Below are 23,103 nucleotides of genomic sequence, written 5' to 3'. Positions count from 1 at the left end.
ACAGATGCATACACCACACACTCACATTCACACAGGACACACAGTCACTTGCACACTCACACTACCTCTCCTTTAACACCTCTGGCTCCAGGCACCACCACCCACTCAAGGGCCCGCGGGAGGTGGCAGAGGACAGAAGTAGCTGACACTGCTATGGAGGGGTTGGCCGTAAAAGGAGGGGCAGGCACAGCTGGCACGAGCTGTGAGGTGGTCCAGCCAGAGTCCAGAAACCAGGACAGACGGGAGGCCATTGGCTCCCAGGCTGGGGCCAGGGTGGACCTTGCAGGCCCCGTGGACAGCACGCAGGGGCATTTGGGGACAAGTTCCCGGGCATCCCGGTGGACAGCTGCCATGGTGGCTCCCTCTTCCTTACGCTAGGAAGTTCCACCACCTGGGCACACTGGGAACACAAGACACCGCCACAGACCCCTGCCCTGGCCACCCTACCATCCACCAGGAGAGAGGGCCTGGCCTCAGGGGGCAGAGAGAGAAGGCCCTGAAGACCGAAGGACACCCACACAGGGGGCCGCCTCCTGGGGAAGGGCCACCAGGCAGCTCAGCAACCCTCTCCTCTGGGGAAGGGGCTAAAGCAGGCATCTGCAAACCTGCTTATCCCAAGAGGGGCCTTGCCCCCAGCTGCTCCACCCCCTTCCAGGACAGCTCTGAAGGGGGCCCTGTCCCGGATCCCAGGGACCTCTCCCAGAACCGGGGGACCTCTCCCCAACTCCGCCTGCGTCTCACCTCAAGGAGGAACCCCGGCCCTGGCTGGGGGGCTGTGACCAGAGTGGGGAGTGGGGACCCCACAGCCCTACCAGGGACCCCTGTCACTCTGTCCCAGGCTGGGCTCAGGTAGGGACCTCACGGTGGTCCCAGGGCCCAGCACCAAGCCCACCTGTGGTTTCCAGAGGTAAAGGGGTGGCAGGGGTGGCTCGCCGCATGCCCAGGCTCTGCTGTCCCTGCCATCCCGGCTCCCCACCCTCAGGCCCCAGGAGCAGCAGTTTCTGCAGGAGCTCCTGACCCGGGCCTCTCCTCTCGCAGGAGGCCAGAGCAAGCGGGACACGTGACACGGGGTACGGGAGGGTTGGGGGGACTGATGGGGGGAACCCTGCACCCCTCAGGGCGGCTCCTACCCAGGGGCGAGTCCCAGGACCCCGTCGGCCGTGCGTGCGGGGCGCGGTCCCCAACACCCAGGGCCCGGGAGGCGGACACAGCCCCAGCCAGGTCGACCCTGGGAAATGGGGCGGGGGCGCCGGGCGGCCGGCCCGGGACGTGAAGTCCGAGCAGCGGCGGGCAGGGGATGGCGGGGGAACTCGGCCCGGGCTGCAGGGGGGTCCCCATCCTCGCCACCTCCTCCTCCTGCCTCCCGCCCTCGAGGGTCCCCCGCTTCCCTCCCATCCCCCTCCCGTTCCCCCCCCGCCCCCTCCTCAGATCCCCGGGGCCGCAGCGCTTCCTGGCGGCGGGTCCGGGCGGGCGCGCGGGGCGGGGTATAAAGGGGGCGTCTCCGGCCGCGGCCTCCTCCCTCCTGCTTACTCGGCGCCCGCGCCTCGGGCCGTCGGGACCGGAGCCTCCTCGGGACCAGGTGAGCGCCTCCCGGACCCGCACCCTGGAAGCCGCTCGGCCCGCGGGGGTGACCCTGAGTCCTGGGAAGGCGGCGGCGGCGGCTCCGTCCCTCGGGCCCCCGGGAAGGGGGACCCCAGCCCCAGGGACTGCGCGGCGGTTCGGGGGTTCTGGGCTCCTCCCCGCGGGGCTGGGGCCGCGCCCTCCCCTGTGGCTCCGCGTCTCAGTGTCCGGGCCCTCGGGCCCAGACTTGGGGCCACCTCCCCGCGGCCTCCTCTGGGGCGGAGCCGGCCTGGGCCCGGTGGGGGGGTCCCTCTCTGCGCCCGAGCTGGGTGCTGGGACCCCCGCTCTCGAGACGACCCCGGCACCGCACGGCCCGCCAGGCCCCGCATCTGCGAGCGGTTCGGGTCCAGCTCCGGCCCGCGGGAAGACGCCCCGGCTGGCTGGGACCTCCGGGGGCGCAGGGCCTCTCCCGGGGCGGGAGGGAAGGGGCGGCCGGGCGGGGTGAGGAGGGGCCTTCGGTGCCCGAGGGCGGGACAGGGCGGGGAGGGGACGCGGGTGGCCCCGACGCCCCATCGCTGCGCCCCCGCCAGGCCCTGGAGAGGCTGCAGCCGGAGGCGGCTCCACAGGGCGGCGGGAGCGACCCCCAGCCCCAGCCCGGCCGCCCACACCCGCCCTGGGACGCCGCGGGGGGCGCTGGTGGAACCGCTGGGCCTGGGTCTCCCCTGCTGGCAACCACACGGATCAGCCGCCTGTCGAGCCGCAGGTGTGCGGGCGAGCCGTGCCTGTCCGGGCTGTGCCGGCAGGACCCCGGCGCCTGCGCCTTAGGCGTCCCGGGAGACGGGAACCTTCCCTTTGGGGTCGGTACCCAGAAAGGAGGGGCCTGCGATCCGCGGAGGTCCTTGTTCTTGCGATAACACAGCTCTGGCCTGGAGGGCCCCTTGCACGTCGACTCGGGTGATTATTTTAAGAAAGGCCAGGCCGTGCACAGTGGCTCACGCCTGTAATCCCAGCGTTTGGGGAGGCAGAGGCGGGCAGATCACCTGAGATCGGGAGTTCGAGACCAGCCTGGCCAACAGGGTGAAATTCCGTCGCTATTAAAAATAAAAAATAAAATAAAATAAAAAAATTAGCCGCGTGTGGTGGCAGGTACCTGTAATCCCAGCTACTTGGGAGGTTGGGGCAAGAGAATCACTTGAACCCGGGAGGCGGAGGTTGCAGTGAGCTGAGATTATGCCGCTGCACTCCAGTCTGGGCAATGGAGCGAGACTGTCTCAAAAAAAAAAAAGAAAAGAAAGGCCCAGTGAGATGCTTTCTCTTAAACACGGCCCTGCACGTTGAGTTGCTGCCTCCCTGGCCTATCTCACGTTTATGCAATGTCGGGTACCTGGTGCGGGGCCCACTAGGCACAAGCAGGGGTCCTGGCGCTGCTCATGGAAGGGGCCCTGCCCAGCCCGCGGGGCACTCGCTAGGACGAGGCTGCCCAGGTCTACGCAGGATCCAAACACCCAGCACCGCCCAGAGCCCCATCCTGGCCTGCCGTGGAAGCTGTAATGGGCAGGGGCGGTGGGAATTCCCAGCTCACAGGGCGCCTGCTCTTAGAAGGGCGGCGTCTGGGTCCAGAGGTCAGAAACATCAGATGCCCATCCCAGAAGTGGCGAGGAACCTGTCTCCACAATGGATAGGGGCACTGTCTTTTTTTTTTTTTTTTTTTTTTTTTTTTGCTCATTTCATAGATGAGGAATGATGCCTTGTTGGGGGTTTGTTGTGCGTATCTTTGGTTTTTGTGCAGTACAAGGTTATTTGGGCTATTTGATCACTGACCGTGTGTAGTGATGTGCATTGCCTGCTTGTGATGTCCCCGTGTTCCCAATGGATGTTCGTTTTTTGTTTTTTTGGGTTTTTTTTTTTTTTTTTTTGAGATAGGGTCTCGCTCTGTCACCGAGGCTGGAGTGTGGTGGTGCAATCATGGCTCACTGTAACCTGCACATCCCTGGCTCAAGTGAGCCTCCCACCTCAGCCTCCAAGTAGCTGGGACTACAGGCATGCACCACTGTGCCCAGCTAATTTTCTTTTAAGAGATGGGGTCTCACTGTGTTGCCCAGGCCATAGATGTGTGTATTTGGGGTGTTTTGGGGTTCTTTTCTTTTTTTCTTTTTCTTTTATTGATTTGAAAAACTTTATTTTCCCCAATTTTTTATTGTGGCATACAATATAAAATGTATCGTCTTAACCATTTTTAAGTGTGCAGCTAGTTCAGCGACAGGAAGTACGTTCATAGTATCGTGTAGCCATCACCAAGGTCCATCTCCGGAACTCTTTTCCTCTTGTCAGACTGAAGCCCGAGGAGCGCCAGCTCCCATCACCCCTTCCCTTATCCCCTGGCAGCCACCATTCTACTTTATGTTTCCAGGAATTTGGCCACTTAGGTGACTCATATGAGTGAAATTGTATGAAATGTCTCCTTTTGTGACTGGCTTATTTCACGTGGCTTAATATCCTCCAGATTCATCCATACTGTAACATATGTCAGCATTTCCTTCCCTTGTAAGGCTGAGTAATAGTCCACTGCATGTATGTCCCCCATTTTGTTTACCCATTCGTCTATTCCTGGATACTTGGGTTGCTTCCACGTTTGAGCTACTGTGAATGATGTGGCCATGAACATACCACACAGATACCTCTTTGAGATCCCACTTTCACTTCTTTTGAGTATGTTCCCAGAAGTGGGATTCTAGATCATCTGGTTTTTTCATTTTTTTGAGGAATTGCCTGTTTCCCAAAGCGGCTGCACCATTTTGCTTTCCCGCCAGCAGTGCACAAGGGTCCAGTTTCTCCACATCTGCACCAACAGGTGTCATTTTCTGGGTTTGTTTGTTTTAAATGTTAACCATCCTAATGGGTGTGAGGTGGTATCTCATTATGGTTTTGACTTGTATTTCCCTCATGATTAGTGATGTTGAGCATCTTTTCATGTGCTTTTTGGCCATTGATGTATCTCTTGGGAGAAATATCTGTTTAAGTCCTTGACCCATTTTTGAATCAGGTTGATTGTTTTTTGTTGTTGAATTTTAGGAGTTCTCTATATATTCTGGATATTAATCCCTTATTAGATACACAGTTTACAAATGTTTTCTTTCATTCTCTGGGTTCTTTTTACTCTGTTGTTGGTGTCCTTTCACTAAATAGATGCAAAAAATGTTTTTAAATTTTGGTGTAATCTTACTGATCTATTTTTTCTTTTGTTGCCTATGCCCTTATTGTCATACCCAAGAAATCATCTCTCAGTCCAGTGTCATAAAGGTGTTGCCTCATGTTTTCTTCTAAGGGTTTTAAAGTTTTAGGTCTTAAAACCTCCTGGGGACATGGATACATTTTGAGTTAATTTTTGTGCATGGTATTAGGTAAGGGTCTAACTTCATTCTTTTGCATGTGGATATCTACTTGTCTCAGGACCATTTGTTGAAAAGACTGTCTTTATCAAATGGTCTTAGCAGCCTGGTTGAAAGACGTATATGTAAGGGTTTATTTCTGGACTCTCTGTTTTATTCTGTTGATCTGTATGTCTGTCTTTATGCCAGTGCTGCAGCTGCACTGTTGACGACTACAGCTTTGTAGTAAGTTTTGAAATTAGGACATGTGAGTCCTCCTGCCTTTTTTTTTTTTTTTTTTTTGGTTATTCATGGTCCCTTGAGATTCCATCTAAATTTTAGGATTTATTCACTATTTCTGAAAAAGATCACTGGGATTTTTACAGGTATTACATTAAATCTCTAGATCAACTTGGGTGGTACTGACATCTTAATAATAGTAAATCTTCCAGTCTATGAACATGAATGTCTTTTTTTAATGTCTTCTTCAATTTCTTTCAGAAATGTTTTGTAGTTTTCATTGTACAGGTCTTTCACCTCCTAAGTCAATTTTTAAGTATTTTATTATTTTTGATACTATAGTAAATAGAATTGTTTTCTTAATTTCCTTTGGATTGTTCATTGTTAGTGAATAGAAATACAACTGATTTTTATGTGTTGACTATGTATCCTGCCATTTTGCTGAATTTGTTTATTAGTTATAACAGTTTTTGTGAATTTTTTAGAGTTTTCTACATATAAGATCATACCATCAGTGATCAGAGATAATTTACTTATTTCTTTCCAATTTCAATGCCTTTTATTTCTTTTTCTTGCCCAATTGCTCTGGCTAGAACTTCCAGTACAGTGTTAAATAGAAGTAGTGAAAGCAGGCATCCTTCCTTTATTTCTGACCTTAGAGGAAAAGCTTTCAGTCTTTCACCATTGAGTATGATGCTCACTGTGGCTTTTTCATATAATACAGCTTTAATTATGTTAAGGTAGTTTCCTTCTATTCCTAATTTGTTGAGTGTTTTTGTCATGAAAGGGTATTGAATTTTGTCATATGCTTTCTCTGCATCAACTGCAATGGTCATGTGAGAGTTTTTTTTTTCTCCTTCATTCTGTTAATGTGTATTACATTGATTGATATTTTTTGTATGTTGAACTATCCTTGCATTCCAGAAGTAAATCCTACTTTGTCAATTCATTAAATTCCATTTAATTGCATGAAATTATACTGAATTTAGTTTACTGTTAATAGGATTTTGTTTAGGATTTTTGCATCAATGTTCATAAGGAAGACTGGATTGTAGTTTTCTTCTCTTGTAATATCTTTGTCTCGTACTGGTATCAGAGTAATGCTGGCCTCACAAGAATGAGTTAAATAGTGTTCCCTTCTCTTCAAGTTTTTTGACAATTTTGAGAGGGTTTGGTGTTAGTTCTTTATGTGTTTGGTAGAATTCACCAGTGCAGCCATCAGGTCCAGAGGTTCTTTGTTAGCAGATTTTTGATTCAATCTCCTTACTAGTTATGTCTATTCAGGTTTTCTGTTTCTTCATGATTTGATTTTGTCTTGATAGGTTTTGTCTGTCTGGAAATTTTTCCATTCCATCTGTGTTATTCAAATTGTTGACATATAGTAGTTGCTTATAGTACACTCTGTTTTTTTTTTTTTTTTTTTTGTGAGACGGAGTCTCGCTCTGTCGCCCAGGCTGGAGTGCAGTGGCCGGATCTCAGCTCACTGCCAGCTCCACCTCCTGGGTTTACGCCATTCTCCTGCCTCAGCCTCCCGAGTAGCTGGGACTACAGTAGGCGCCCGCCACCTTGCCCGGCTAGTTTTTTGTATTTTTTAGTAGAGACGGGGTTTCACTGTGTTAGCCAGGATGGTCTTGATCTCCTGACCTCGTGATCCGCCCGTCTTGGCCTCCCAAAGTGCTGGGATTACGGGCTTGAGCCACCGCACCCGGCCGCTTATAGTACACTCTTATAAAGTCATTTTTATTTCTGTAGAATTGGTAGCAATATTGCCACTTTCACTTATAATTTTAGTAATTTGAGTTTCTTCTTTTTTTCTTAGTCTAGAATCTAGCTTAAGGCTGGTCAATTCTGTTGATCTTTTCAAAGAACCAACTTTTGTTGTCATTGATTTTCTCTGTCATATGTCTATTCTCCATTTTGTTTATCTTTGCTCTGATCTTCATTGTTTCCCTCTTTCTGCTAGCTTGGAGTTACATTTGTTCTTTTTCTAGTTCCTTACACTGTAAGGTTAAGTTCCTGTTTGAGAGCTTTCTTTTTTAATTTAAGTATGTATAGCCCTGAGTTTCCCCCTTAGCACTGCTTTCACTGTCTAACAAGTTTTAAAATTTTTGTTTTCATGTTCACTCATCTCTAAGTATTTTATAATTTTCCTTGTGATTTCTTCTCTGATCCTTGGTTATTTGACAGGATGTTGTTTAATTTTGTGATTTTTTAAAATGTCCTTGTTGCTGATTTTTAACTGTACTCCTTTGTGGTCTGAAAAGATATCCTGTATGATGTAGATCTTTCAAAATCTATTGACACAGACATTGTTGTTGCAACTACCCCCATCATTGCAAGCCCTTTTCCCTCTGGTTGAAGTGACTTCCATGAGATTTAAAGGACTGGCACCCTTTTCTCCCTTCATTTTTCTCTTTTTACTTTTTTGAGAGGTAGACATTGAAGACTAGCACATTCAAAAGCAACCATATATGTGGAGAAAATTAAAGAGTCATTGCACATGCTCAGGGGAAGTCACAGGCTCAGAAAAGACCTAAAGAGACCTTAAGGTTATACTTTATGCTGATCCTTAGCACAGAGACAGCAACAATCAAAATTATAAAAACAAGAAAAACTGGCACACTCTGGAGAAGAAAGAGATTCTGATCTCACAAGGCATACAGAGAAACTTTACTATTTCAAAGGGAAAGAATAAACCAACAGAAACGGTCACTGAAAAAGACTTGGTGGTAATCTACTAGACAAAGGCTTTGAAAGAACTATCTTAAAGATACTCAAATAACTAAGGGAAAATGTGGAGAAAGTCAAAAAACAATGTAGGAACAAATGAAAATATCAATAAAAAGCTAGAAAATTTAAAAAGATACCAAAAAGAAATTCTGGAGCTGAAAAGTACGATAACTGAAATTTAAAATTCACTAGAGAAATGCAAAGGCAGAGTTCAGCAGGCAGAATAAAGAATCAGGGAACTTGAAGATAGGATGATGGAAATTATTGAGTCTGAGGAGCAGAAATAAAAAGACTGAAGAAAGGTGAGCAGAGCCTAAGGGGCCCGTGGGATACCATCAAACAAACCAACATAAACGTCGTAGCAGCCCCAGAAAAAGAGAGAGCAAAGGGAGCAGAGAGGCTATTTGAAGAAATAATGGCTGAAAACTTCCAAAATACGATGAATGACATGAGCATAACCATCCAAGAAGCCCAAAAAACTCCAAGCAGGATGAACTCAAATTGTCAAAACCCAAAGACAAAGATTTTGAAAACAGAAGAGAGAATGATTCATCACATGTAAGGAATCCTCAATAAAACTATTAGCAGATTTCTGATCAGAAATTTTGAAGGCCACAAGGCACTGGGCCAATATATCCAAAATGCTAAAAGAATAAAAACTGTGTACCAAGAAGCCCACATCCAGCAAAACTGTCCTTTAAAAGTAAGGGAGAAATTAAGACATTATTAGATCAACAAAAGCTGAGAGTATTCATTACCACTAGACCTGCTCTACAGGAAATTCCAAACGGAGCCCTGTAGGTTGAAATAAAAGGATGATAGACAGTAACTCAAAGTTGTATGAAGAAATAAAGATCTCGGCCAGGCATAGTGGCTCATACCTGTAATCCCATCACTTTGGGAGGCCAAGGCAGGAGGATAACTTGAGCCCAGGAGTTCAAGAGTAGCCTGAGCAATATAGGGAGACCCTATCTCTATATAATAAAAATAATTTTAAAAAATGACCAAGCATGGTGGTACATACCTGTGGTCCCAACTGCTTGGGAGGCTGAGGTGGCAGAATCGCTTGGGCCTGGGAGGTTGAAGCTGTAGTGAGCTATCACCACACCACTGCACTCCAGCCTGGGCAACAGAGCAAGACTTTATCTCAAAATAAATAAATAAATAAACAGATATCTCAGTAAAGGTAAATATGTGGACAATTATAAAAGCTAGTATTGGCCGGGCGCGGTGGCTCAAGCCTGTAATCCCAGCACTTTGGGAGGCCGAGATGGGCGGATCACGAGGTCAGGAGATCGAGACCATCCTGGCTAACATGGCGAAACCCCGTCTCTACTAAAAATACAAAAAACTAGCCGGGCGACATGGCAGGCGCCTGTAGTCCCAGCTACTCGGGAGGCTGAGGCAGGAGAATGGCATGAACCCGGGAGTCGGAGCTTGCAGTGAGCTGAGATCCGGCCACTGCACTCCAGCCTGGGCGGACAGAGCGAGACTCCATCTCAAAAAAAAAAAAAAAAAAAAGCTAGTATTGCTGTAACAATGGTGTGTAATGCTACTTTTTGTTTTCTACATAATTTAAGAGACTAATGATTTAAAAATAACATTATGCTTTTGGACACATAATATATAAAGGTGTAATTTTGTGACATCAATAACTAAAAGGGTTGGAGACAGAACCACTCAAGGAGCAGAGTTTTGTTTGTGCCATTGAAGCTAAACTGGTATAAATTCAATGTAGACTGTTATAATTTTAGGATGTTAAATGCAGTCCCCATGGTAATGACAAAGAAAATAACTAAAGAATAAATACAAAAGGGAAGGAGAAAGGGATTTAAATGTTTCACCACCAAAAAATTAATTAAACACAAAAGAGGACAGTAATACTGGAAATTACGGACAAAAAATCCATAAGGTATGCAGAAAACAAATGCAAAATGAAAGAAGTCCCTCTTTATCAGTAATTACTTTAGATGTAAATGGATTAAACTCTCCAAACTCTCTCTGTTAAAAGACAGAGACTGGCAGAATGGATTTAGAAAGCCAAATCCAACTATGTGCTCTCTTTAAGAGATGCACTTTAGATCCAAAAACATAAATAGATTGACAGTGAAAGGATGGGCAATGACATGCCCTACAAATAGTAACCAAAAGAAGCAAGAGTGGCTATACTAATACCAGACGAGATAGACTTTAATCAACTTTTAACTTTAAAAGGTTACAAGAGGGAAAGAAGGACATCATATATTAATAAAAGGCTCAATACAGCAAGATACAATAATTATAAATATTTATGCACCTAATAGCAGTCCATCAAAATATTTATATCTTACATTGGGAAGATTGTTGCTGGCTCTCAGTCTGCCTCCAGTCTGCTCATGTTGCTTTTGTTGTAATGATGGTCGTATCTGGGAGCTCAGTATCAAGAGGGCAAACTTGAGCCCACACTGCCAGGCTTCAGACCTCAGCTGTTAGCTCAGTGCCCTGGGCAGGTTACCTACACTAGGCCTTGGTTTCCTCATCTGTTGGAGTGGGGATGGTAGTGGTGCCTATGTCCAAGGGCATGGGTTCGATCGTGAGTGTTAGATGAAGGGATATAGGACAGTATCTGGTACACAATAATTATAGACTTTTCACTGACATTTTATACATCCTGTTTTCTTCGAAGACTTTTTGGTTCATGTTTTGCACTCAGATGCTTACTTTTCCTGGAATTTATTTGGGAGCACCATGTGAGGTAGTAGCTTTATTTCTGGTCACAGGGTCGGCCCTCATCCCATCCTCCTTCCACCACTCTGAAAGGCCACCATGTCATAGCCTAAGTTCTCTTAGGTTGTTATACCCATGATTGTGTGGACTGTTGGCCTGTTCCAGCACCAAAACCAAAACTGTAACTTTATTGTTTCATTTGATAGCACAAGTTTTCTCATCACTCTATTTTTTATTTTGCTCAACTACTCTTGCTTTTTCTACCAAGTGAAACTTGGATTCATTTTGCAAACTCCTATCTACAAAAATGCAAAAATTTTTCTTGGAAATTTTAATTAAAATTACATTCTATTGTAGATTCAGTTAGAAATAAATGAAATGAAACATTTATTGCTGCGGTTGTATTTGTTCTTTTTTTTGAGACAAAGTCTCACTCTGTTGCCCGGATTGGAGTGCAGTGGCATGATCTCGGCTCACTGCAAGCTCCGCCTCCCACGTTCACGCCATTCTCCTGCCTCAGCCTCCCGAGTAGCTGGGACTACAGGCACCCACCACCACGTCCAGCTAATTTTTTGTATTTTTAGTAGAGACAGGGTTTCCCCATGTTAGCCAGGATGGTCTCGATCTCCTGACCTCGTGATCCATCCATCTTGGCCTCCCAAAGTGCTGGGATTACAGGCTTGAGCCACTGCACCCGGCCGAAATAACTGATATTTTTAAATCACTTTAAGATAGGGGGATGATTTCTCATCCAAAAACAAGGTTTGTCTTTCCAATATATTTCTCAAAAATTTTCTTGAGTTTTTTTCATAAGTCCTGCATGTTTTTATTCAGTTAATTCCTTGGGTTTATGTTGTTTTTCTTGCTAGTGTAAATAGCATTTTTCTGCAACATTTTCTAACTGTTCATCACTGATAGAAGAAAATCAGTAACTTTTTGTATATTGAGGACTAAGCTCTGATTTTTTTTTTATCTTGCCTATATTCCTATCCTAAGGGGTTTGGGGAGTCATGCTCTACAAACCATAAATTCTCATCAGATGGGTTTTATCTAACCCTATATACCGTGACTTACTTTCCAGTCTGACTCTGGCATGACACTACACGACAAAGAAGAAAATAAAAATATTTTACCGCAAAGCATGTTTCCTTGCCACGTTTTGAAATAGCCACTCATATTTGGCTCAGAATAAATCTCTTAAAACCTTTTACAGAGTTTGACTCTTTTCATCGATGATATATTTTTCTAAAGGCTCCCTAAATTCTCTCTCCCTAATCTCCTGTGCTTTCTCTCTTTCTATAGATAGATAGATGTCTTTATATATATATATATCTTTTTCTCTTTTTTAAAAAACTTTGTTCAGTTGATTTTCTGAGTAGACAATCCTATCTTTAATAAGGACAGTTTTGTCTCTTCTTTTCCAACGTTTATACTTTGTTCATTTTCACTGTCTTATTGCATCAGCTTCCAACACAACACTGAATAGTAGTGTAAGGTCAGTACTGTTTGCCCCCCCTCCCCCGTTTTTTTTTTTTTTTTTTTTGTACTCTAGTAAGCATTCTTCTAATGCAGGAGTTTTTAACCCAGGGTTAGATCTGTGAATGGAATCCCTGAATTCCTGGATGTAATTTCTATATACGAGTATCTAGGCGTTTGTGTGAGGTGAAATTGTCTAGACTCTTAAAAGGGTCCATGACCACAAAGATAAGAACCACTATTTTAGCTTTTTGTGTAAAATGTGATGTGAGCTCTTGATTTGAAATGTATATCCTTTATAATGTAGATCCTACTCCTAAATTTCTTACTAGGTTTTACCTTGTCTGGCTGTTGTTGTTTCTCAATTAGAAATTGATGTCTCAGGGATCTATTGAAGCAATTGCATATTTTTCTCTTTTTATGTTAATGTGACTTATATTAACATATTCCCTAGTGTTTGTGGCATCACTGTACTTTAACTTCATATTATAGTTCTGGTATAGTGGTCCTTAATATGCTATTGGATTTTAGTTTTTAATATTGGCTAGAATTTTTGTGATAATTTTATGGGATTTTTAGAGTGTCACTTTTCTAGCCTGAAATCTCTGTGGCCAGTGGCGCCTTTGCCCAAGTTCTTGTCCTGTGTCCAGGAAGAATGAGGTAGGCAGACAAGTGGAGGGTGAGCAAGACAGAGAAGCTTTATTGAGTGTTAGATCTCACAGGAGACCCGTAGGGGGCAGCACCTCTCTGTAGGCAGGTTGTCTTGTTGAGTGTTCAGCTCTCAGCAGAGAGAAGGCCCTGGAGTGGGTGGCTCCTCTCTGCAGGAAGGTTGTCCCATTGTCTCTGCAGCTCTTAGCAGAGAGGAGGCCCTTGAGACGGTGTCTCCTCTTTGCAGACAGGGCATCTCAACTAGTGTTCAGCTTTCAACAGAGAGGAAGCCCTGGAGAGGGTAGCTCCTCTCTGCAGCTGGTCGTCCTGACATCCCTTCAGGCCCTGAAGCTCTCAGCAGAGAGGGTAGCTCTTCTCTGCAGCTGGTCGTGCCATGTTGTGCCTTGCTCTGATGGAGCCTGGGGCTTTTATGGGCCCACAGGGGGAAAGTACATGCTGATTGGTCCATGGGCAGCCATGTGCACGCCCAGAAAAAATCACCTTGAGTTCCCCTCTGATTCACAGGACAGGCAGCCTGGCCCCCAGGCTTAGGCCTGCCCCAGCCTGAAGGTGGGGCTTTACTGGGGATCCACCCCCATCTGCCCAGGGGCCTGTCTGCCTCCTGCAGCCATCCATGGTGCCCAGGCTTCTGGTACCAAGGCGCACATATGCCCAGCCACCCTCAGCACCCCCAAGCTTCCCCTCCTGCACCTCTCAGTGCCCACAGTCTGGAGGGGGCCAAGGCAGCAAGGGGCTGGCATGTCAGCATTGCCACAAGCAGGCACACACCCGGCCAGGCTGTGACAGTGCCCAGGCTCAGCCCCAACTCTGCTTTGAGATTGGAGTGGGTGCTGGAAGTGGGAAGAGGCTGGGCAGCGGGAACAGGCACCTCCAAGCCTACAAGGGCAAGAGGGGCCTTCCCTGGCTCCCCAAGAGTGCAGGGATGCCTGGGTCAGCAGCCCTAGTTTGGGCAGCTGCAACTGCACCAGGAGTGGGGGTGGGCTCTTGCCTGCTCCATGGAGCAGGAGGCCCAGATCCATAGCCACGAGCTGGGCAGCTGCACTTGTACCTGGAGAACTCCCACCTCGCCAACCTGCAAGGGGCAGGGATCCCACTTATCCCCAGCTCCTGCTGGCTCCGTGGAGCATGGCACCTGGCCACGTCCTCTCGCAACCTGGGGTGGGTCTCCAGGTCCTTGCCAGACCTGAGCCAGCATCCCGGTCGGGGCAACACCGCCGTGAGCTCCCCTTCACCCAGCACACCACCCAGCTCAGTCCCATGGCAGCGGCCCTCAGGGAGGCAGTCTGCGGGGTTGGGGGCCTGTCTGCCTCTTCCTTGGGCCCTCCCTGAGCAGCCGGTGTGATGGCAGCAGCTACATCAGGTGGCCTGCCACTGCCGTCCGTAATATTTACAGTGATATTTATCTGTAGGTACTTTTAGGGATGTTTTGTTTTTTTTTTTTATCAAGCTTTAGTCACAGGTTATGCCACATTTAAAAATGAATTGGGAAAAAGTTTATCCTTTTACGTTCTAAAACAAGTTAAATAGCATAGAAGTGTTTGTCCTTGAAGGTGTGAAACTCACTCACAGACTGCCTGAGCTGGCGCCTTTGGAAAGGGACTTCATTCCTCCCTGGGCCCCAGGCTGAGCGGGTTTGGCCTGGGTCACCTCATCCACTCCAGATGCCGCAGAATCACAGCAACCCTTCAGGGCCCTCTCCTGGCAGCGCCTCCCCTGGTTCTGGTGCTAGGACTCGCCTCCCGTCTGCACCGAGGGGAGGGCGGCAGTCCCATCCCTGCATTACCCTGGAACTGCATGCTCTGAACCAGACCCAGTGCCCCTTCCACCCAGCTGCTGCCAGCCCCACTCTGCGGAGACAGTGGTACAGTGAGGCCCGTCCTGATGGCCTCCTGGAGCTGGAGCTCAGGCCAAGCCACAGGGCATCAGGGAGGACGGACGTTCAAGGGCTGGATCCATTTGCTCCAGGATCCTGGCACCCAACAGAAAGGAAAGCCAGGCTAATGACAGCCGTGTCCCCACACTTGACAGAGTCCTCCCTCCGTCCTTATCAACGTTTAAAGGGAATGGAGCCAGGCTGGAGAGCGTGCCTAGCTCTGCAGGGGAGCCCGTCTGGGGAAGCTGGGATCTTTCTCCCGCCCTCCCCTCTGCGCTGCTTCCAGGGCAGCCCCAGGCAGTCAGGGGCTCCAGACAGTGGTGCTCCCTTCCCTTCCGTGCCACCACGCCTAGCTGCCCACTCCATCCAGCCCTGGAGGACATGGAACGGCCTCAAACATCCAAATCCCACCCAAAACTCAGCCCAGAGGCACCCACGAAACATCTGTTTACCCCACCCAGGGCGGGGCAAGAGGGCACAAGCTCCCCCAGTTCAGATGCTGCTGACGGTGTGTGCTGGGTGCAGACCCCGCTTCCTTGAAGACTGAGGGCAGTGCCCCCAATCCCGCTGACCTGCTGTGTGTGCACCTGCCATGGGGGAGGGTGCTGGGGAGAGGCGCTGGGGGTGTCTGAGCTACCCCCACCCCTGTTGCAGAACTTCAGGGCCACAGGTGCTGCCAAGATGCTGCAGGGCCCCTGCTCCGTGCTCCTGCTCTGGGGAATCCTGGGGGCCACCCAGGCCCAGCAGCAGGAGGTCATCTCGCCAGATACTACGGAGAGAAACAACAACTGCCCAGGTGCCAGGGTTCGGGGGCTGGGGGCTCTGGGCATTCGGGGGGCAGTCGGGACCAGTGCCCAGGTGCCAGGGGTTGGGGAGTGGGGACTCTGAGCGTTCAGGGGGCAGTGAGGTCAAACCACAGGCACGGGGCCAGGAAACGGGGCTGGAACAGCAGCCCCTCCTGAGGCTGGCTCATGACGGTCCCGTGCCCCACAGAGAAGACGGACTGCCCCATCCATGTGTACTTCGTGCTGGACACCTCGGAGAGCGTCACCATGCAGTCCCCCACGGACATCCTGCTTTTCCACATGAAGCAGTTCGTGCCGCAATTCATCAGCCAGCTGCAGAACGAGTTCTACCAGGACCAGGTGGCGCTGAGCTGGCGCTACGGCGGCCTGCACTTCTCCGACCAGGTGGAGGTGTTCAGCCCACCGGGCAGCGACCGGGCCTCCTTCATCAAGAGCCTGCAGGGCATCAGCTCCTTCCGCCGCGGCACCTTCACCGACTGCGCGCTGGCCAACATGACGGAGCAGATCCGGCAGCACGGCACCAAGGGCACTGTCCACTTCGCCGTGGTCATCACCGACGGCCACGTCACCGGCAGCCCCTGCGGGGGCATCAAGCTGCAGGCCGAGCGGGCCCGCGAGGAGGGCATCCGGCTCTTCGCCGTGGCCCCCAACCGGAACCTGAAGGAGCAGGGCCTGCGGGACATCGCCAGCACGCCGCACGAGCTCTACCGCAACGACTATGCCACCATGCTGCCCGACTCCACCGAGATCGCCCAGGCCTGCTTATTCCAGGACATCAAGGTCATGGTGAGCCGCGGGCGGGAGCGCCGTCCACCCACTCCGGGCCTCACTTTACCCCTCCGTGAGTGCCGAGGCCAAAGGAGGAAGCTCCGGGCAGGGCCTGGGCCACTCAGGTGTCCCTCGATCCCCACCCAGACTCGACGTGCAGCCGCCCCAGGTCTCGAGGCGCACAGCTAACCAGCGCCTCTGTCTTTTCTGCAGAAACACGAAGCCTACGGAGAGGTGAGTGGCGCCTCCCTTCCTGCCAGTGCTGGCCGGCAGCGGACCCAGCAGAGATGACGGCACCGGGCTGCCGACTCCTGGCGCCTCCAGGCTGGAACAGATGAGAGGAGAGGGAACCACCTGCTCCATGTTGGACCTGAGGCCTTGGAGTCTGGACAAAGCCCAAAGCCAGGCTGTTTAGATCCCGGGGAGTCAGCATAGGGTCACCCACAGAGCACGTGTTACAAGGAGAGGTCAGGGTCTGGCCTCTGGGCGGGCGAAATCCATCCACCCTGGACTCCAGGCGTGAGCCCAGCCCAGTAGGTCGGGGGGGAGAAGGAACTGGCATCATCGGGGTCCATGACATCCCCACCTCCCCGTGCGTCCCAGCTCCAGCTCTCAGGAAGGGGAGCAGGCATCTGAGATCTCCCCTGTGAGGTTGCTGCAAAACCGTGCCCTGCCTCAGAATTGCTGCTCACTGTGGTTTCATGGCTGTGTACAAATGGTGCCTCCCTCACCAATGCCCCTTGCTCTTCCATCCTTTTGTAAAATTTATGTATTTATATTTGTTTTTTAGAGACAGGGTCTTTCTCTGTCACCCAGGCTGGAGTGCAGTGGTACGATCACGGCTCACTGCAGCCTTGAACTCTGAGGCTCAAGCTATCCTCCCACCTCAGCCTCCCGAGTAGCTTGGACTACAGGCACCTGCCACCATACCTGGTGTGAGCATGTAGTTCCAGCTACTTGGGAGGCTGAGGTGGGAGGATTGCTTTCATATTTTTTTGTAGAGACGGGATCTCGCTATGTTGCCCAGCCTGGTCTCTAACTCCTGGCCTCAAGCAGTCCTCCCGCCTCGGCCTACCAAAATATTGGGATTCCAGGCGTGAGCTGCACCCGGCCTTTCTTCCCTTCTGTTTTCTGTCATGGCTTAAACCAGCCTTGGTTTTTCAAAACTTACCTAGAACACTTGACAGAACCAAACCCTTTGGCTTGTCCCTGGTGGGGGCAGAGCCTCACAGCACCCCATGTCTGCTCCCTCACCCCGCCCGGGTTCTCAGGGCGTTTCAGTGTCTCCTTGGCCCCTGCTGAGGGTCGTGGGCTACACGTTCTGAGCCCCAGCTCTGCCACCTGGAGAATGTCCCACCCATGCAACCTTCTGTCTGCTTCCTCGTTTCAGTGCTACAGGGTGAGCTGCCTGGAAATCCCTGGGCCCCCTGGCCCCAAGGGCTACCGTGGACAGAAGGTAAGGTGTGCAGATTGCCCGCAGGGTCTGCGCTACCGGGAAGCCCCTGATTTGTTTTGAAATCACATTTGGCCGGGCGCGGTGGCTCACGCCTATAATCCCAGCACTTTGGGAGGCCGAGGCGGGCGGATCACAAGGTCAGGAGATCGAGACCATCCTGGTTAGCATGGTGAAACCCTGTCTCTACTAAAAATACAAAAATTAGCCAGGCGTGGTGGCGGTGCCTGTAGTCCCAGCTACTCGCGAGGCTGAGGCAGGAGAATCGCTTGAACCTGGGAAGCAGAGGTTGCAGTGAGCCGAGATCACGCCACTGCAGTCCAGCCTGGGTGACAGAGCGAGACTCCATCTCAAAAAAAAAGGAAGAAAAAAGAGAAATCCACATTTAAGGCCAGCTGTGCCTCAGATGGTCTCAACACTTCTGACCCTGGAGAAACTAAAATTCTATATTTGTCTAATTCCTTTTAAATAGTATATTGAGAAAAGCAGAAAGTTTAAAAAAATTATTAAGATATGCCATTAAACTACTTTTGTAAGCAAGCATTTTCAAGTAAGTAAATAAAATGTGAGATGCTTTACAGTTAATAATATGATTGCTCATTAACATGAAGGAACCTCTTTTGTGGCTTATTAGATAAGTGGTTTTAGGGAACCTGGTTTGAACGTCCCTTGCATGTTCTGGTTTGAACGTTCCCTGCATTTTCCTAACAGAGGTGCGTAGAATAAAATCCTTCCAAAACTCACTAACAAGAGTATGTGAAACTCCAATAATTCACGTCTGTCAAAAATTATAAAGAAAAGCATGGGAGGAGAAAGCAGCTTTTAAGGAGATGAAATAAGGAATTGACCATCATAGAGGATGGTATTGCTAAGTAGCTTCGTATTTTTCTAAATTTGGATGACAGCTGTCTAGACCAGTAGGTAACTGGATGTACTTCCTCCAGGATGAGACATCTCCAGGCTACAGGTCAAATCCTGCCATCTCCTTCCTTGGCTTCTCCAGTCCTGGTGACAGTGCCTCCCCCACCACAGCTGGGAATGAATTTGCCACTTGGGGCAGCCTTGGCTGCACACAGCAGTGCAGTGACCTGTTCTGTTGGGAGGCCACTGGAAGCTGCCACAGGGGCCACTGTGGTTAGAGTTTGAGGGGGTGGCAAGGTGCCAAGCAGAGCCCAGGACAGGGCACAGCTGCAATGTTCCAGAAGCCTCTGCCCATCTCATTCCCTGCCCTGAGTTTCCTCCCTTTTCTTCCCTTTGACCTCGTAATTCCTCCCCTTTCCTCTGCTCCTCTTTGCATTTAAATTGGGAGCATATCAATACATTTATTTATTTATTTATTTAATAAAATTCTGTGTCATAGATTAAAATTTTAATTCCAAGGGAGTGTAACCTTTATGTGGTTTTCTGAAGTTCTGATCTTTCTAAAGCTACTTAGATAAATTAATCTTTGTAGTGACGGTGACCCGGGCATCACTGGAGAATCAGAGCCCAGTGTTGCCCATGGTCACGGCCACTGGGTGCAGAAGGCACCCTCACCCCCAGGCACCCCACCCCAGGCACCCCCAACCCCAGGCACCTCCACCCCAGGCACCTCCACCCCAGGCACCCCCAGCCCAGGCACCCCCACCCCCAGGCAGCCATTCTCATCCCCAGGCAGCTGTTCTGGCTCCGTTTTGCAGCTGGCTTTGCGGCAAGCTTCCCTCAGAGCTGGGAGAAATGGGTCAAAGCAAACCCTGGTCTGGCAGAGCCTGGCCCCTTGGGAAGCAGCCGACACCAAGACATCTCCACCTGGGCGGGGGAATCAGTAACCTCTGCCACGTCACCTCTCAGAGGAGCTGTGGCAGGGTCCCCAGCTGCCTACCGCCCACCCTACCCTGCCTCAATTTACTCCTTTCTCTGTTGCCTGCTTTTAGGGTGCCAAGGGCAACATGGGTGAGCCGGGAGAGCCTGGCCAGAAGGGAAGACAGGTGAGTGTGCTTGCCCCACGCCTGCCCCGCCTGCAGCCTAGTGCCCCAGGGCTGAGCTCACACTGCTGCTTTGTCCCTCACAGGGAGACCCAGGCATCGAAGGCCCCATTGGATTCCCAGGACCCAAGGTGAGTGACCTCGGCCAGGGGCCTGGCTCCACCTGCAGCCCCAGCACTGCAAGGCAGGCTCCCCGAAGCCCAGCCTCGGCCTCAGCCTCTACCACCCTCCCCCAGTTACTAAGGAACAGAAGCACCTTGATAACTTGACAGCCGTCCCAAAACCCAGCCTCCGGCCCGACCCTGGGCCCAGCCTCCTCCACAGACTCTTTGTCGAGAACACCAGATGCCAACGGTCCACCAAGCACTCCCCTCAGCCTGCAGGGCCGGCCCTTCCCTGCCTGTGTCTCTGCAGAACTCCTCACTAATGCCCCTCTCTCCTCCTGCCCCCAGGGCGTTCCTGGCTTCAAAGGAGAGAAGGTGAGGCTGTCACCCTGACAGACCTCAGACCTGCGCCAGCCTTGGCCCAGACCCACCTGGCAGCGTCTGCCGCAGCCTGTCACTGCTCCTGGGGCACCAGCCTGGGCTTTTCTCAGTGGTGGCTTCAGGGGTTCCTGGGGGGTCCTGTGGCCTCGAGTTTGGCCTAAGGGCTTTGGCCCCCCCCAGAGACAGCAGTACCCATGATGCTTTGAGGCACCGAGCTGACTGCTCCGGCTTTCCTCCTACACAGGGTGAATTTGGAGCCGACGGTCGCAAGGTAGGCTGGTTGGGTGAGCAGAGCCCCTCCTTTCTGCTACTTAGGGCAGAAGGACTGGGGCTAATGAAGTCCCCTCTTCCTTCTCTCTCCAGGGGGCCCCTGGCCTGGCTGGCAAGAACGGGACCGATGGACAGAAGGTAGAGGGAGCCTCGGGCTCACAGCTGGACTGGTCTCACGGAGGCATCCGAGCCTCTGCAGAGCCCTGACCTGTCAGCTTACACGTGTGCATACATGCATACACATGCACACATGCACATGCATGCACACACACAAATGCACACACGTACACACATGCACATGGAAACACGTGTGCACATGTGCACATACATGCACACATGTATGCACGTGCACACATGCACACGTGCACACATACACATGCACACACGCACATGCATGCGCACACACAAATGCACACACGTACACGCATGCACATGCATGCACATGGAAACGTGCACACACATGCACACATGTATGCACGTGCACACATACACATGCACACACACGTATGCACGCACGTACACATGCACACACATACACACATGCAGACACATACACACGCCCATGCACATGCACACGCACCCCCAGCACCCCCAGCCCAGCGCTCTGCTGGGTCTGAGTCATGAGGCACTCCAGGTCCCGCCACATCCTGCTGCCCCACCCAGGGCTTCACCAGCCTGCATCTAATTCAGGGCTGCACATCCTGGCTTGGGGCAGCTCTACAGCTGCCCACAGCCACCAGCAACAAGCCCACCTCCTCCCAGGCTGAGCCACAGGAGAGCACCGCCCACTCCTTCCATGGCTCCCTGAGGGAATGTCCTCTGTGCCCAGGGAGCTCTGCCCTCAGGGCCTCTGGGAGGCAGCTGGGCTGAGGAGCAGCCAGAGATGGCCTGTTCCCACACACCGGCCACTCTGCCTCCCCGGAGACGGCTGCACGGCAGCCATGGCCTCATGTGTGCGCCTGTGTGCTGGGAAGAGAACCCTGCAGCTCTGAGGGGCAGAACCGGGCGGGCTGTGCCTTGGTCATTGGCACACACGGGCCCCAGAACCCTGCCCTGAGACTCCTCCTGCCCCCTTCTCCTTCAGGGCAAGCTGGGGCGCATCGGACCTCCTGGTTGCAAGGGAGACCCCGGAAACCGGGTAAGGGCCGTTTGCACCCCTCCTTCAGCCTCGGCTTGGGTATGGGTGCCTGACTGGGTGGGAGAGTGGTTGCTGCTGCAGTGGGAGCTTGGGTTCTCCCAGCAGCCCAGCACCCCCAGCCCAGCGCTCTGCTGGGTCTGAGTCATATGAGGAATTCCCCCTGGGAGCTGCTGGCGGATCCCCGTGGCCTGGAGACCTGATGCGTCTTAAGTTTCAGTGTCACTGGACAGCTCCATTTTCCTGAGCAGCAGATCTGGGCCTGGCCTCTCGGTCACTGAGCCTGGGGCCTCACAGCGAGGGTGGGAGGTGCCTCCCAGGCTGGGACAACGGGGCACTTGGGCCCTGGCTCATGGGGAGAACCTCACCCGTCGTGTGCTGAGCTCCACCTGTCACTCCTCTCTCAGGGCCCCGATGGTTACCCAGGGGAAGCAGGGAGTCCGGGGGAGCGAGGAGACCAAGGCGGCAAGGTAAGCGACCTTGTCAAGGTGCAGGCCGGCCAGGGCAGGTGGGGTCACCAGCTTCTAGGGGTTTCTAGGCCCTAGAAACTTCTTCTAGGCCCCCCCCAGGGAGGCCTCCTGGAGGCAGCCCCAGCTGAGAAGCTGAGCAGAGAGGGCCTTTCCTGAAACACTGGTCAGTGAGGACCCAATGGCCGTGGGACGTGATGTGGGGTACCCTGCCCACTGCTTCATCAGCTTGCGGCTAACCCAGGGCTGCAGGTCCTGCTTGGGGCGGCTCCACCACTGCCCACCTAAGCCTCAGCAACAAACCCAACCTCCTCCCAGGTGCAGCCCCAGGGAGCCCCACCCACACCTCCTGAAGCTCCCCATGAGAACGTGTGTGCCACGGGGCTCTACCCTCCTGGGCTGCCTGCAGTGTCGCCCCATCCGTGGCGGCCCCAGGATCCCCAGGGGCTTTTCTCTGGGAGCCTGGCACTTGGACCCAGGGCTTCCCACTTCCGGTCCACCTTCCCTCAGCCCGAGCCCAAGTCTGGCTGAGTCCCCTGTGCAGATGCACGGGCGTCCTGCCTGTGACACACACTCTGCCCTCGGCTGGCACGGAGGTTCCGGCAGCCCCCAGCCAGCATCTGGCGTCCAAGGTGCCCTGCGGACATCAGGGAGGTGCAGGCCCAAGCCCGACTGTGGGTCCTGCCCCACTGCTGGGCAGCCTGCACCCCCTTCCCCTGCCAAAAGATGTGAGGCTGATTCTGCAAACCCTTCCAGGGGGACCCTGGCCGCCCAGGACGCAGAGGGCCCCCGGGAGACATCGGGGCGAAGGGAAGCAAGGTGAGCCCCTCTGCCTCTTCACCTGCAGCGGAGCTGGCCGCACTCACGGCCATGGCCCGGATGGACGGTCACACTGGCCACCGTCTCTGCTGTCACCATGGTTCCCCATTGGGCTCTGGGGACATGGGGAGGGACAGGAAGGACAGGCCATGTGCCCTGAGCCACCAACCGCTCTGACCTGTGCCCTCATCACGAGGCTGGACAAGCTCCAGGGGACCCTGCGGGGCCCCACGTGCCTGGCAAGTGGATTCCGCTGGAAGGCAGTAGGGGCTCCACACCACACACGGACAGGCGTGACCGTGCCTGAGGGCCCA

General features: G+C 51.9%; 1 protein-coding gene across 3 annotated transcripts in view; it reads left to right on the top strand.

Moving 5' to 3' along the window:
• Positions 1-1,523: 1,523 nt before the first annotated feature.
• COL6A2 (collagen type VI alpha 2 chain) overlaps positions 1,524-23,103 on the top strand; it is a 34,907-nt gene continuing 13,327 nt past the window's right edge. For 2 of the 3 annotated variants that reach the window (XM_026447426.2, XM_026447428.2), the window contains exons 1-13: positions 1,524-1,579; positions 15,277-15,418; positions 15,616-16,214; positions 16,410-16,430; positions 17,587-17,652; positions 19,563-19,616; positions 19,700-19,744; positions 20,066-20,092; positions 20,343-20,369; positions 20,462-20,506; positions 21,453-21,506; positions 21,911-21,973; positions 22,727-22,789. In XM_026447426.2, coding sequence (XP_026303211.1) covers positions 15,304-15,418; positions 15,616-16,214; positions 16,410-16,430; positions 17,587-17,652; positions 19,563-19,616; positions 19,700-19,744; positions 20,066-20,092; positions 20,343-20,369; positions 20,462-20,506; positions 21,453-21,506; positions 21,911-21,973; positions 22,727-22,789 — 1,179 coding nt within the window. In that variant the 5' untranslated portion in view covers positions 1,524-1,579; positions 15,277-15,303. The remainder of the gene's footprint in view (positions 1,580-15,276; positions 15,419-15,615; positions 16,215-16,409; positions 16,431-17,586; positions 17,653-19,562; positions 19,617-19,699; positions 19,745-20,065; positions 20,093-20,342; positions 20,370-20,461; positions 20,507-21,452; positions 21,507-21,910; positions 21,974-22,726; positions 22,790-23,103) is intronic. The other variant, XM_026447427.1, reaches the window with a different exon arrangement.

The sequence above is a fragment of the Piliocolobus tephrosceles genome, chromosome 19 (genome assembly GCF_002776525.5).
Source record: "Piliocolobus tephrosceles isolate RC106 chromosome 19, ASM277652v3, whole genome shotgun sequence".
In the NCBI taxonomy this organism is placed as follows: Eukaryota; Metazoa; Chordata; class Mammalia; order Primates; family Cercopithecidae; genus Piliocolobus; species Piliocolobus tephrosceles.
This window is presented reverse-complemented; position numbering and strand designations above follow the sequence as displayed.